Below are 15378 nucleotides of genomic sequence, written 5' to 3' on the forward strand. Positions count from 1 at the left end.
CATTGTTGAATTTGGAATTGCCAGAGGAAAAGAATCTTGGACAGATCATTAGCCTCTGCAGGGAGTTCCTCAGCGCGGCCACTGACACCACGTCTACCTCATTCATTGCAAGAAATGTCTGTCATGTAATATTTAATGCTTCTCTTGTTTTTTTTAACAAGGAAAGAACTAATATTCTTTTGACAACAATATGAATGGGACTTCTCTTTTTTAGTATCCCGGCTACTAAATGAAAAAGAAGAAACTTAGGAGCCCGTTTGACGCAGAACTACATGGATGAAAAGAACAAAAACTCGCGGAATTAGTTACTTGAACAAAAAATGTGCATCCTACATGGAAATTGTTGGCCCAGAACCAATATTCCAAAATACTGGACAATAGTATCAATTTATTAAACTCAAAAATTTTAAAACACTATCTGATATCATATTATAAATCTTTAATAAGTATCTTTCAAAAAATAATCTACTAACCAACTTAATATGGAAATCATTTTTTAAGAAACTATTTTTCAGAAAATAATTTATTTTTTCTATACATATAATTTTCAAAAGATATTTTCCGTCGTACCAAATATAGTCAATCTTAATTTCACACATCAAGAAGTTCCTACAAAACTCAGCATCTCTTACTCTAGCTGATGAGCTATAATATAAAACCTGCTGCCTCTCTTATTAGATGAATATAAATTCTTCTTCTTCTTACTCCATATGTACCAAGTTTTAATTTGTAAGTTGATGATTTCTAGGAAACTGCTAGGACAATTCTCATCAGTCTTTGGCAAGGGGTTTGTTGACTATACCATGTAAAGGACCAAGTCTTTGTTTACAACTCAGCCTACTATTATTGTTTTTATGAAGTCAACTCCCTGGATTTGTGATTTGAGTTCTCATACTTCTTTCTATGAATATTTGTTTTCTTGGTATGTAACCAAAGCTTTAGGGAAAAAAGAATTAGTTTGTGTTGTTATCTAACTGTAAAAGAAGACATACATTGGCTTTCATTGGAAACTTATGGGTTCCAGTCTAGGAAAATTTTCAACTATCATAAACGAATCAGTTGACCAGACCCCACTTGTGGGAATATACTGGGTATGCTGTTTTTGTTGTAGAGACGAATCAGTCGAAGGCACAGTGGCTTCAGATGGAGTTGATACATGTATGGCAGAAGAGGAGGAAGAAAACATTAGCAGAGGAGTGCCAAAAGGCATTGAAGGTGAACTAGTTGCTGCTGGATGGCCTAATTGGCTTGTTGCAGTAGCTGGTGAGGCGATAAATGGATGGCTTCCAAGAAGACTTGATACTTATGAGAGAATAGATAAGATTGGCGAGGGAACTTACAGTAATGTCTATAAGGCTCGCGATTGTTTGTTTAATAAGATTGTTGCCATGAAGAAGGTTCGTTTTGACAATCATGATCTGGAGAGTGTCAAGTTTATGGCAAGAGAGATCGTCATATTGCGAAGACTTGGTGATCATCCGAATGTTATCAAGCTGGAAGGTTTAGTCACGTTGAAAATGTCCTGCAGTTTGTACCTTGTTTTTGATTGCATGGAATATGATCTCAAGGGAATTCAAGAACAAAAAGGTGTCAAGTTTTCTGTACCTGAGATCAAACGTAACATCAACCAGCTGCTTAAAGGGCTTGATCACTGCCATAGCCATGGTATCTTGCATCGAGATGTAACTACTTCTAACCTGTTAGTTAACAAAGAAGGTATCCTGACGATTGCAGATTTTGGGCTGTCAACATTTTTTGACCCAGAACAAAGCATGCCCTTAACTAGCCAGATGGTAACTCCCTGGTATAGGCCACCAGAACTTTTGCTAGGATTAAATTCTTATGGAGTTGCAGTTGATTTATGGAGCGCTGGTTGTGTACTTGGTGAACTATTTACTGGCAAGCCTATTATGCCCGGTAAAACTGAATTTCAGCAATTGTATAAAATCTTCAAGCTCTGTGGTTCTCCAACTGATGATTTCTGGCAAAATTCCAAAGTGCCTAACGCATCGATATTTAAGCCACAAAAGCCTTATAAACGACAAATTCAGGAAACCTTTCATGATCTTCCTGCTGCTGCTGTAGTACTAATGGACACTTTACTTTTCATAGAACCTGAATATCGAGGAACTGCAGCTCTTGCTCTTCATGGTGAGTTTTTCACAACAGAACTATTTGCCTGTAATGCCTCAAGTTTGCCACAGTGCTCCCCCAGCAAAGAGATCAATGCAAAAATGCCATTACCTACTGCATCAGACAAAATGCAGGATTTACTCAAAGAGCATGATTCCACGATCCTCAAAGCTATTACACGTGCGAGGCTTGAGAAGGGATCAACAGCTAAAGGGAACGACCATGACTCCAAGGGAAAGAATAATCATTCTTTAGGTCCATCAACATCAACTAACCATGAGACTACTGGAAATGACCAAATGTCTACTCCTTTACCTGCCAAATCAACCAATATGCAGGGCTTACCAAGAGAGCACAAGGCACAAATCCGAAAAGATGCTCAACCGGTGATGTCTGACAAGGAAAAAATGGCGGAAGGGGAAGGCTATTATAACTCCAACGTAGAGAAGAACCAACTTATTGAACAATTGTCGCCAGAAAGTGGAGAGTGTAATAAGGCAGAAAGTAGTATGTAATTTTAAATTTCCAGTTTCTTTTAGGAAACTAACTCTCGTTGGTCACTGTCCAGATTGATCATCTCTGAATAATGTTATACTTTAGGCAAAGGAATGGATGCTAGCATTTTCGAATGATAAATGGAGAAATGACTCTTAAATTTTGGAGATTACAGTATTTTAAGAAATGCATCACCTTTTCATCAAAATGACTTCCAGTTGTTGAAACAGTTCTATCAACCAGCTGCAAAACAGTTTTTCCCGTTCAATGTTATTCGAGTATACACTTACTCACACTTGGTGTTTACATCAATCTACGTTGAGTGATCTTGAGCAATAAATTGAGCCGAGAAATAGAGAAAATGACAAAAATGGTCTTATGTATGAGGGTAGGTTCAAAATAGTGCCTTAAGTATGCACTTAACAATTTAGTCTGCCAAAAGTTGACATATTTAGTCTCCGTCAAATTTTTACCAACCTTTTGTCTGTTAAATTTGACGAAAAAAGTGGAAAATTTTACATGAAAAACACATCTTATGAAATAATTTGGACTTCAGTGATTGCGTACATGCTGTTTTCTTTTTAAAATTATTTTGCCTAAATCATTTATAAAAAATTAGCCAAGAATTCAGATTGGAGAATTCATTATAATTTGACTATTTTTACCCTAACCATCAACTTATTAGACACAGTTTCCTTTCCTCGTGGCTTAAATTATTGAAAAGCAAGACCATTGCCTTGTGCGCTGGAAACATCATCTACTGCTACAGTGCTACATTTCATAAATGAAGGATGATACTTGAAGGGGATTTTGTATTTACATATAAGTTCCGGGATACATACAAAAATTTTGAATCACTCACAGTCAAGAGATATGAGAAGCCGAATAGGACTTGATTATTCTGCAATCGATACGTTTTTAAATTACTAAACCTATGTACATACTTAACGTACTCTATGTCATCTCCTTTACATCTCCAATAGGAGGTTGCTGATTTTCCGAAGCTCCTTGAGAGCTTCCATGGCCGTTACTTGTCCTTTACCAGCTAGAACGTTTTTTGAAAGGTTTTCTAAGGTCCCAACTTGACCGCGATCTTGCTGAAAGACTGATTCAATCACCTGCACAAATGATAAGTGATTAATGAATGAATAGACTATTATAAAGAGTGAGTCATATTATACGCGATAAAGTAGGATGACAAAGTAATGTCCACAATGGATACTTTTGAAATGATAAAAATCAAACAATATAAACAAGTTACCAAGATATTAGTCTTACCTGGATATTCTCTAGCATAGACTGTCCGAGATTTCTCAAATTAACCATTTCATTTTGGTCTACAAATTCTCCTTTGCTAATTTCACTGTTATTAGATGTATCAGCAGTGGAAGTTACAGCAGGATCGTCTGGATTATTCCCACAATTTTCAGCTTTTGTGGAATCACAGACACCTTTTGGATATTTACTGTGTGTACAGAGACAAAGTCTATTACAACCTGGATCAGTACATAGTCTATTTCCAGAATGGGAAGGTGAAACTAGTTATCCCGCTTACCATACTGCAACAAGTACTCAAGACTTTATAAATGTTTCCAAGGAGTGACATGTGACCTTCTGTGCCTCAGTTTGTATCTAGATACAATAATACAGGAAGAGTGAAGCAAATGTATAAGTGTACTTTTACTGGTAGAGGAATAATAATATATTTATCTCAGTGTGAAGATTGTTTTTTGGTTTTTACTTTGAAGTAGATGTATTAGAAGAAACGGAAAATGGCTTAAAATGCCCTCGAACTATGGGATTTGGTATAAAAATGGCCTCCGTTTACCTTTGCGCTCTAAAATGCCCCTGTCGTCAACCTATTGGGCCTAAATTGCCCTTATTTTTAACGGCAAAAGGCATTTTTGGCCCAATAGGACAGAAGGCAATATTGTCCCAAATCTCATAGTTCAGGGCATTTTAGGCCCTTTTCCGAAAAAATAATTAGATTTTTTATTTATTACGTGGCACATTTTAATTGGTTAGTTTTAAAATTAACCTAAACTAATTATATCCCAACACAAAATTCGGATCCACCTAACCCGCCCCGACTTAAAATGGTGACTGTAGCAACATCCGTCCCGGCGGTAGGTCACCATTAATCTCCACTGTTCTTTCCTCTATTGAAACAGCCCAAAATATTACATGTCGTAGAAATGATTATCCGAAAATATTCATTTAAAAAAATATTACACTTCATAACTGCATGAGATAACCATGAGTTCAATTAATAATTCGTTCTTTTAACTTATTAGATTATTTGTTTACATAGAACCACCAGCCAAGAATATTGGCTAGTTAATGGTGGCTCGATGGGCCATTTGGATGAGCGTTGTTTCAGTGGTGGTTTTAATGGAGGTTTGGGCTGTTTCAATAGAGAAAACGACGGTGAAGATTAATGGTGGCTCACCGGCGAGGACGGATGTTGCTACAATCACCATTTCAAGTTGGGGCGGGTTAGGTGAATCCGGATTTTGTGTTGGGATATAATTATTTTAGGTTAATTTTAAAACTAACCAATTAAAAAGTGCCACGTAATAAATAAAAAGTTTAATTATTTTTTCGGAAAAGAACTTAAAATGCCCCTGAACTATGGGATTTGGTACAATATTGTCCTCCGTCCATCTATTGGGCCAACAATGCCCCTGCCGTTAAAAATAAGGGCAATTTAGGCCCAATAGGTTGACAGCAGGGGCATTTTGGAACGCAAAGATAAACGGATGGCATTTTTGTACCAGATCTCATAGTTCGAGGGTATTTTCGGCCCTTTTCCGTAGAAGAAATACTAACATATTGAGCTAAAGCAACCTTGTTTTATTGCTAGTGTTGTCCCTCACTTGGACAATCATGTTTCCTCATTGGATTATTTGACTATTGATGTTAACTCATTCTAGGGGTAGATATATCAAAAGATCACTCAACTTTGAGAATATAGGACAAACCTATCGACGGGAAAAGACTTGTTCCATTTATGATCGTCCACTTCTTTCACAGGAGCAAAACCAACAGTGCCAAAAGCCCCAATTTTTAACGGTCAAAACTCCCGAATTTAGAAATTCAATTTACAATTAAAAATGGTCATTCTTAATTGAGTCACTTTATTCCACTTAATTGGCCACTTTTTGCACCGTTATCGATAAAGGTGAGCAAAACCAACATCTCAAAGGGGCGCTTTTGGGGTGGTCTTTAAATTTGCTCTTCATACAAATGTTTAAATCACCCAAAAAGCCCCAATTTTTAATGGTCAAAACTACACGAACTCATTTACAAATTAGTGAATTTACAATTAAAATGAGTTGACACAATTTAATTGAGTTGACACAATTTAAATGAGTGGCATAAGGCATAAGACTCTGTCCGCATAATTTCAATTGGCCACTTAATCCACGTAGGAGACGATCGGTGTTGGTTTTGCTCCGATAATAATTCCGGCAAAAATGTCGATAAATAAATTTAAATGGAATTTTTTTTAAAATTTTGAATAGCCTGGTTCAACGGAACTCAAGTTTGGGGGCCGGGCAAAAAAGGAACATTGAAAAGCAAAATTTAAAGACCACTCCCAAACGAAGGGCACTCCGCACGGTGAAGGGACGAGCACAGGTGTTTGTCGATGGGTTTGGCCGAGAATATATGAAGCAAAGTCATATGTAGCAAAGTCATTAAACTTTGCTACATATCAATAAAATCACTCAACTTTATCTTTTTCTCTTATAAAATCACTCAATTAGATGTGTTATAAAAAATATATGACATGGCAATATTATTATGCCATGTAGATATGGGCCCCACAAATAAAATAAAATAAAATAGGGGTAAGTTTTTAAAAATATACTGAAATATTAAACACTATTTTATCTCCATAATTAATGTTTTGAGAATTCAAAACTAATTCTAAATATTTGAATAATTAATACTTCATTTTTTTTTTAAAAAAAGATACTAAAATTGTACTCATATAAAGAAAGTATTGAATTTTTCAAATCAAATTGCACATTAGATTATCGAAATCTTTTTTTTCAAGTTTAAAACTTTCATGTAAATTTTTCAAAATTTATAATAACAGTTATTATTTTTTTGTCATAATTATTATGTTATGTTTTAACAGAAAATAAGGGATACATCCCTTAAATCAAGCCTTAAATTTCTTGAAGTAGGATAAAACCGTTTCCTATTTTCTTTATATGAGTAAAATAGTATCTTTTTACAAAACAAAAAAAAATTGATATATTAATTATTAAATTATTTAGAATTAGTTTTTGAATTCTTAAAAAATTAATTAAGGAGATAAAATAGTGTTTACAATTTCAGTATATTTATAATTTTAAATCTATTTTATTTTATTTGTGCGACCCATGTCTATATGGCATAAAAAATTAATTAATATTATCATGTCATATTTTTTTATGACACATCTAGTTGAGTGATTTTATGAAGAAAAAAAAGATTAAAATTAAATGATTTTATTGATATATAATAAAATTTAATGACTTTACCACATAATTTCTTAAAGTTATATTTACCCCTCTTTCTAGTTCTGGTTGAGATGGTGGACGATCCAACGAGGGAACAAAATCTGTTGAAATGACAGATATTTATTAGTGTTGTCCACCGAAAAGGATAAAAAGAACCACGAAGAGGGTAAATAATCCAACTTTTGATGTGATAACTTTGACCATAAGTGCTTTTACCCTATTTTTTGTTTAACCACCCACTGTCCGTTTTGGGATGGGCATGGTACGGTATTGAAAACTTCGATATGCTAATTTTAATTTTAAATTTTTAAAAATATTATACCATTATCATATCAAATTAATTTGGTATGATTTTGTATTTTTAAGTTCGATTTCAGTATTTTACGGTACAATAATCGGTAAGCATAGTTTATTTAACTTCGACTTACATATACTCATATAATAGAGAATTATGACTTTGATTATTCAAGAAACGTTTCAATTATATGGTACTAATATCTTACACATGTAAAAATATTCAAAAAAAAAAAAAAAAAAAAAAAAAAAAAAAGCACAAACAAAAAAGGAAATTCAATCATGATAGATCAATCAATATTCCAACATCTAAACAATTAATTTTGTACTAATACTAGTTTATATATTTGTTAGTATTATAATACTAACATATATGAATAATGTAATATATACTTCGGTAAGGTATTCGGTATTTTGGTATATTTTTTATAAATACCGTACCAAATACTAAACTTTTTAAAAATGCATATCAAATACCGCATCAAATATCATAAAACCAAAATCACGGTATAAAAAAGCTCAATCAGTATATACCCATCCCTACTGTCTATAACTTTACTGGTCTGACTCGTTTCAAGGAAGGTTTTTTAGACTCAAACTTGAGATATCTGGTTAGGGGTAGAGAACCTTTACCATTAATAAACCAAATATAACCTGAGGAAAGTTGAAAACACCATTTTAACTTCTGAACATTTCCTATTGTCCATATGATTGTGATCAGCAGACAGCAAACAACATCCTAGAAAAAGCAAAGGAAAAACAAAAAGAGAGCATTTTTGGTAAATGGTAAGGCAGAAAGTGAAGAGGGTTAAGGCAGAAAGTTTGTAATTTCAAATTTCCAGTTTCTTTTAGAAAATTAATTCTAGCTGTTCGCTGCTCAGATTGATCAACTCTGAATTACATTATACTTTGGGTAAAGAATGGATGCTTGAATAAATGAAAAAGCATTCTTGGATATTGGCCATTCTTTTGAGAAAATGCATCAGTTGTTTCACCAAAATGGCTTCCAGTTGTTCATATAGTTTCATCAAGCAGTTGCAAAAACATCTTTTCCCGTTCAATGTAATTCGAAAAATACCTTCATACTTGGCATTTACATTAGCTACATTGAGTTATCTTAGTTAAAGAATAAATTGAGGCAAGAATACATGTTTAATTAACCACAACTGAGAAAATTTACGCGAAAAATGCTGAAAACAAAAATTTGCCTACATTTATACAATATTAGTCAAGGATCTGGTTCCACTTTCCCTTCCCTCTCTTGCTTTCTGGACACACATCTCTGGTAATTTTAATCAAATACGCATCAATCTCAAACTATTCGAGACCTACTGTATAACTCCTTAGTCCCAGTTTAAGGAATTCATTATAATTTGACTATTTCTACGCGAACCATCAACTTAGTAGACACAGTTTCCTCGTCGCTCGTAATTGAAAAGCAAGACTATTGACTTGTGTGGCCAGAAAAATCATCTGCTGCTACATTTCATAAATGAACAATGATACTTGAAGGGGATTTTGTATTTACATATAAGATCCGGGATACATACAAAAATTTTGAATCACTCACAGTCAAGAGATATGAGAAGCCGAATAGGACTTGATTATTCTGCAATCGATACGTTTTAAAATTACTAAACCTATGTACATACTTAACGTACTCTATGTTGTCTCCTTTACATCTCCGAGAGGAGGTTGCTGATTTTCCGAAGCTCTTTGAGAGCTGCCATGGCTGTTACTTGTCCTTTACCAGCTAGAACGTTTTTCGAAACGTTTTCTAAGGTCCCAACTTGACCGCGATCTTGCTGAAAGACTGATTCAATCACCTGCACAAATGATAAGTGATTAATGAATGAATAGACCATATGAAAGAGTGACTCATAATATATGCGATAAAGTAGGATGACAAAGTAATGCCAACAATGGATACTACTTTTGAAATGATAAAACTCAAACAATATAGACACGTTAGTCTTACCTGGATATTCTCAAGCATTGACTGTCCGAGATTTCTCAAACTAACCATTAAATTCTGGTCTACAGATTCTCCTTTGCTAATTCCACTGTTATTAGATGTATCAGCAGTGGAAGATACAGCAGGATCGCGTGGAGTATTCCCACAATTGTCGGCTTCTGTGGAATCACAGACACCTTTTTCGGATGTCCCCTCACCGCCATTTCGTCCAAATTTCCATAACCACTGAAATTTACCAGATAGAAGTTTCCGGTCCTTCAAGCCTGCTGGACCTTTCCCCCCAGAGTCAACACTTTGTTCAGATTTTACCGAGGTCTCCTGAGGGGGAACGGAACTGGGGAGAGGTGGGACTTCCAGATTAGTACAAGATGCCTCAGCACTATTGCCATCAACATCATTTTCATCGGCTGAGAAATTTGACGCAACGCTACTTCTTTCAGATCTATTTCCATGATCATTTGCACCACTAATAGGGCTTGGTGGATCTGAGAAGATAGAAGAATTCTGTTCACTAGCAGCACTTCCAGTGGAGCCCGACTGTTCAGATGTGCAGGTATAATTTCCATCATTATCATCTTGCCCGACAATATCAACTGGATCTTCCTGCTCCTCTATAGTCTCATCATCAATAAGCTTTTCTGCATCTTCATCAGCGCCAAGCTGCTGCGCAAGGTCTTTCAACAAACTTCTCCTCACTGATGACTTGGGAATTTTTCTTCCACTATCAACTTTAGATGGGGTCGGATCAGACTCGGTTCTAGTAAGACGCATCCTCACCTTCTCGGACCAGCCTTTTCTTCGAGTGGGAACTTGTTTCTCTGCACTATTTTGCTTGCTCTCTTCTTCCTTGTGTAAAACTCTCCACTTTTCTTCCCAATAACTTTCAGGTACTACAGAACCAAGTGGAGTTTTTGGGGAGCTTAAATCAACGGAATGGCTGTGACCTCTTACAACCGTTGACTGACTTCTACCATAGACTCCAGTATTATAATCAATTAATGGGGCTGAATTGTTCGCATCCACTGCCAGAGCCTGCAATGATTTTGCCTTAGCTAACAGTTTTCCTAGATTTATATCTTCTGGAAAATTTAGCAACCTCTGGAGGCAGGTTGTAGCATTCTCGGTCGCAAGCAATGAAGACCTCAAATGAAGTATCATAGTAACTGCAAAAGCTGATATAAATGCTCCTCTGTGTGAATTTAAGACTCCAGAGCCGGAGTCAGTATCATTTTCACAAGGTTTTTCCAACTTCTTGTTGTCACACGCAAATATTTCATCCCAGATTATCAATAGGTCCTCAAGTGCAAATTCACGTCCGAATAATACTCGTAACCAACGAAGTGCAAAATATTGCGGTTCAACTCCTAGCTCGACAAGATGACTGTGGAGGGAGGAATCAACTAGTGAAAGCAAATGGTATAACGCTGATGAGGCTTCAATAACTGGGGGATATCCAGTATGCGAACTACCATATGGTGAAGGAGAGAAAAATTGTGCCATAGAAACGGCACCACCAGCTCCACTCATCAGAGCGTCAAACATACAATACGCGTCGTGCTCCATGAACTTCTCAGATAGAAGAATACCAAGCTCACCTTCGGCGCCATATGCATCACTTAATAAAATAACTTGTTGAACCTTTGGATCAAGTTCACTTAAACTAGTAGTTCTCCCTGGACTCTTCTCAGATCCAATGTCATCTTCCGCGGATTCCGAAAACTTTTTAAAATCAAATTTATATGTCAAGTCATTTTCATGAAATGAGAACCCATCAAATTTGTCAGCAAAATGATCCTCATAAAGATTCCTCACTTCAGAAAGATGCTCCATATCAGCTTGAAGAACATAAAGAAATGGGGCCAACAGTTCATGCATCCCTGCAAACACAAAAGCAGAAAAGTTTCATTAGAAACCGAAATATAGATTCTGTAAAAACGAAAATGGAACTCTTTAAAAATCAAAACTGAAAGCCAAACCAAAGAACCGAATTAATTCTGTCCGGTTTATCGATTTTTCAGTTATTATGCCCACCCCTAGCTTGAAGGTCTTACATCTTGATTCACTAGTTAAGAACTGAAAATGTATCTTATACGAGACGCCACAGACTAGAAAAGGCTAATCCAATTCAACAGGAAGCAGTAGCACTTAATAAGTTTGGCAATATTATGATTTTACCTTGTCTGTAACCATACTCTGGATGTCTAAGGCACCAAAGTAGCAGAATTCTCCTCAACATGGCTTGGCATCCAGGCGTCTGGAAGTAGCTACCGTGCTCAGGATATAAACGCGAAAGATCCTGGTCAACCATCTTCTCCAGTTCAGCATTCCTGAAGAAGCGACCCCACATGCTATCTGCATTGCAACACCACCATCAGCATGTACCCAAAATTTTAATGCAAAGTGGAAATAAAAGAACTCGTAAAATAATTAATTAAGATCGAGTAAAATGGAAATATACATTTCTCGTTGCAGGACCCAAATAATCGTTTCCTCAGGCTGGTCTTAATTAAAACAGATTCTAGAAAAAAGTTTCAAATGTTTGAAGGTGTTCAAGTTTGAACAATTTTCAGCATTGCAATTGCTAAAAGACGAGAAAATGACTTGAACAAATGATGCAGATATCCTACCAGGGTTTTGTGACAGTGGATTGTCTATAACAGGATCAGGAGAATTACTTCCATCTTTAGGAACATGCGGATCAATAAGAAGCTGTCTTCTCAAAGAAGCATACCTACACAGCCAAAAACATTTTACATAAACATTATGCATTATGAACCTCATTATCAGTATAACATAGAAATAAAAAGAAACTAACAAATTGGAATTTAGATCATCACAAAAAATTGAAAACAAACAGTATGGTCAAATTGAGCAAAGCACTGATAACATTGTTAACGACATAGAGCTCTTTTGTTGTTTGCAAATGAGCTTACGATATAAAAATGAGCGAATGTGTGCCTCATTTATCTGAAAAGCTGGAAAATAGAGCTATGGAAAGCTGCCGAGCGTTCAAACAATCAAGAATAAGCACTAAATTGTTACTGTTTGCTATTCAGTAACCTCCCAATACACCATTAGACAAAACCATAACATGTAAATAAAATTCAGAACAATAACTCAGCACGAACTGAAGGAAATAATGAAAAAAAGATAATCAAATTAGTCAACTGCTAGGAACATACTACTATTCTTCACCATCAAACAAGCAAGTACAGGGATCATCTCAGAGAACATCCCAAAAGCATTTGCAAAAAGAAAAATACAACTCTCTTAATATAAATAGATAATCAAATTAGTCAACTACTAGCATCATACTATTCTTTACCATCAAACAACCAAGTACAAAGAACATCTCAACACATCATTAACACAATTATATTGAGATGTTGATTTATAGTCATAGCCTCTATTTACATCATATCTCAAGTCAGGGTTTGCCTCCCTACCTTCCAAGGTGGGGTAAGGTCTGCGTACATTCTAGTTTCTACCCTCCCCAGACCCACTTTGTGGGATTTCACTGGGTATGTTGTTGTTGTTGTTGTTATTGTCTCAAGTTGGGGTTTCTAGCAACAGTCTTTTCCATCAAACAAGCAAGTACAGAGAACACCTCAACACATCATTAACACAAATGTATTTAGATGTTGAATATTAGTTATAGCCACTATTTTACATCATATCTCAAGTCTGGGCTTTCTAGTAGAGAGAACATCTCAAAACATCATTAACACAATTGTATTCGGATGTTGAATTTTTAGTTATTAGCCTCTATTTTACATCATATTTCAAGTTTGGTTTTCTAGCTTTTTGCAAATTCTTTTGGGATGTTCTCAGATGTTAAAAAAAAAAAAAAAAAAACCCAATTATAACTAGAAATCAACAGAAAATGTAAAGTTTCCACCTTTCTGTTACAAGAACATGAGAACTAACAGAAACAAACACAACAGCCAAAAGGGTCAAACAAGCAAGTCGAGAGAACATCTCAACACATCATTAGCACAACTGTATTGAGATGTTAATTTATAGTTATAGCCTCTATATTACATCATATCTCAAGTTGGGTTTTTTAGTTTTTTTGCAAATGATTTTGGGATGTCCTCAGATTTTAAAAGATATAAAACCTAACAAAACAAAATATGTAAAGTTTCCACCTTTTTATTACAAGAAACAAAAAAATCAACAGAAATCAACATAACAGCCAAAAGGGTCAAAGAAAAAACAGATTTTTAGTTATACCCTCTATTTTACATCATATCTCAAGTTGGGTTTTTTAGTTTCTTTCCAAATGCTTTTGGGATGTTCTCAGATTTTTTTAAAAATATAAAACCCAAGAAAATGTAAAGTTTCCACCTTTTTATTAGAAGAAACAAGTTAATCAACAAGAAACAAACTTAACAACCAAAAGGTTCTATTTACATCATATCTCAAGTTAGGCTTTTTAGTTGTTTTTGCAAATGATTTTGGGATGTTCTCAGATTTTGAAAAAAACACAAAACCCAACTATAACTAAAAATCAACAGAAAAATGTAAAGTTTCCATCATATCTCAAGTTGGTTTTTTTTTTTTTTTTTTTTTTGGGTTTGTTCTCAGATTTAACAAGAATATATAAAACCCAAGATAACAAGAAACAAACATAACAGCCAAAAGGGTATAAGAAAAAAAAATCAGATTTTTATGCCTTCTACCATCAAACAAGCAAGTAAAGAGAACACCTCAACACATCATTAACACAAATGTATTGAGATGTTGATTTTTTAGTTATAGCCTCTATTTTCATCATATCACAAGTTGGGTCTTCTATTTTTTTTTTTTTTTTTTTTTTTTGGTGCAAATAGTTTGGGGATATAAAACCCAATTATCACTAAAAATCAACAGAAAAATGTAAAGTTACAAACTTTTTATTACAAGAACATCAACATAAACAAAAATAACAACCAAAAGGATTAAAAAAAATTAAAAAATAAATAGATTTTTATACCTTCTACGTGTGTTAGCTGTGACACGTCTAAGATCATCAATAGTTGAAGATAATGAATTAGGCAAAATCCCCAAATCAATACGCCACTGTACACCTCTTAGATCACCAAAACGACGATTTTCAACACTTGACTCAATTAAACCACTTGCCATTTTATTTTTTGCCTACAAAATTCTCAGCTAAGAAAAAAAAAATTGAAAATTCTCAAACCCACCAAGAATAATCAATCAAACCAATAATCTGAGCTAAGAAAGTTGAAATTTTTGAAGACCCCGTGTGCTAAATCTACTCATATAGGCTATTTTTTCAACAAAAATTGAGGAATTAGAGCCAAAAATCAAGAGAGTTGAGATTTTTAAAGACCCCATGTGCTAAATCTCCTCATATAGGCTCTTTTTTCAATAGAAATTGAGAAATTAGAGGCAAAATTCAAGAAAGTTGAGATTTATGAAGACCCTATGAGCTAAGTCTCTTCAAAAAGGCTATTTTTTAAATAGAATTGAGAACTTAGAGCCAGAATTCAAGAAAGTTTAGGAGAATTCAAGGAAAAGGATATTAAAAAGAAGCAGAATTAAAGGGTGAAGATTTTTCTGGGAAATGTAAAGGGAAGAACAAAGAAATTAACAGAGAATTAATGAAACGAGAGAGAGAGAGAGAATTGACCTAAATTTAGGGGAGGAAAAAAAGGGGCAAAAAAATGCTTTATAGACAAAAAAAAAAATGTGTATATACAGTGAGAGAGGGGGGTATTGGGTGGTAAGTGCTCTAATGTTGAAGAATTTTCTTATGAATTTCTTTGTTCTGATTTACTTTTGCCTTTATTATTTTCTTCTTTTTTTGTTGGGGGCAGGCGGGGGGGGGGGAAGGGGGGTGGAAAGAGAAAATCTAGTAGCTAGAGAAAAGGAAGGATGGGAGAGAATAAAGGGAGGAAAATAAGAAATTTGTTTTTGTTTGGTAAATACAAAAAGGGAATAGAATTGAAGTAAAAACACAAA

General features: G+C 34.8%; 2 protein-coding genes across 3 annotated transcripts; one reads left to right on the plus strand and one right to left on the minus strand.

Moving 5' to 3' along the window:
• The first annotated feature begins 942 nt into the window (after positions 1–942).
• Positions 943–2771, plus strand: LOC132043885 (probable serine/threonine-protein kinase At1g54610). The gene has a single exon (XM_059434338.1). It carries the CDS (start codon positions 1014–1016, stop codon positions 2646–2648), a length of 1635 nt encoding a protein of 544 aa, XP_059290321.1. The 5' UTR covers positions 943–1013; the 3' UTR covers positions 2649–2771.
• Positions 2772–3423: 652 nt separating this feature from the next.
• LOC132043888 (uncharacterized) lies at positions 3424–15056 on the minus strand. Of its 2 annotated transcripts, none has more exons than XM_059434343.1 (5): positions 14384–15056; positions 12036–12139; positions 11584–11760; positions 9412–11285; positions 3424–3746 (listed from the first exon to the last, which is right to left on the minus strand). In XM_059434343.1, the coding sequence occupies exons 1-5, from the start codon at positions 14533–14535 to the stop codon at positions 3597–3599; spliced, it is 2457 nt and encodes an 818-aa protein (XP_059290326.1). In that variant the 5' UTR covers positions 14536–15056; the 3' UTR covers positions 3424–3596. The 2 variants fall into 2 exon arrangements, with proteins under 2 accessions (XP_059290326.1, XP_059290325.1); XM_059434342.1 differs by lacking the exon at positions 3424–3746 and adding an exon at positions 8937–9259 and having other exon boundaries at positions 14384–15053.
• Positions 15057–15378: the final 322 nt, after the last annotated feature.

This window comes from Lycium ferocissimum, unplaced genomic scaffold (assembly GCF_029784015.1).
Source record: "Lycium ferocissimum isolate CSIRO_LF1 unplaced genomic scaffold, AGI_CSIRO_Lferr_CH_V1 ctg298, whole genome shotgun sequence".
Classification (NCBI taxonomy): Eukaryota; Viridiplantae; Streptophyta; class Magnoliopsida; order Solanales; family Solanaceae; genus Lycium; species Lycium ferocissimum.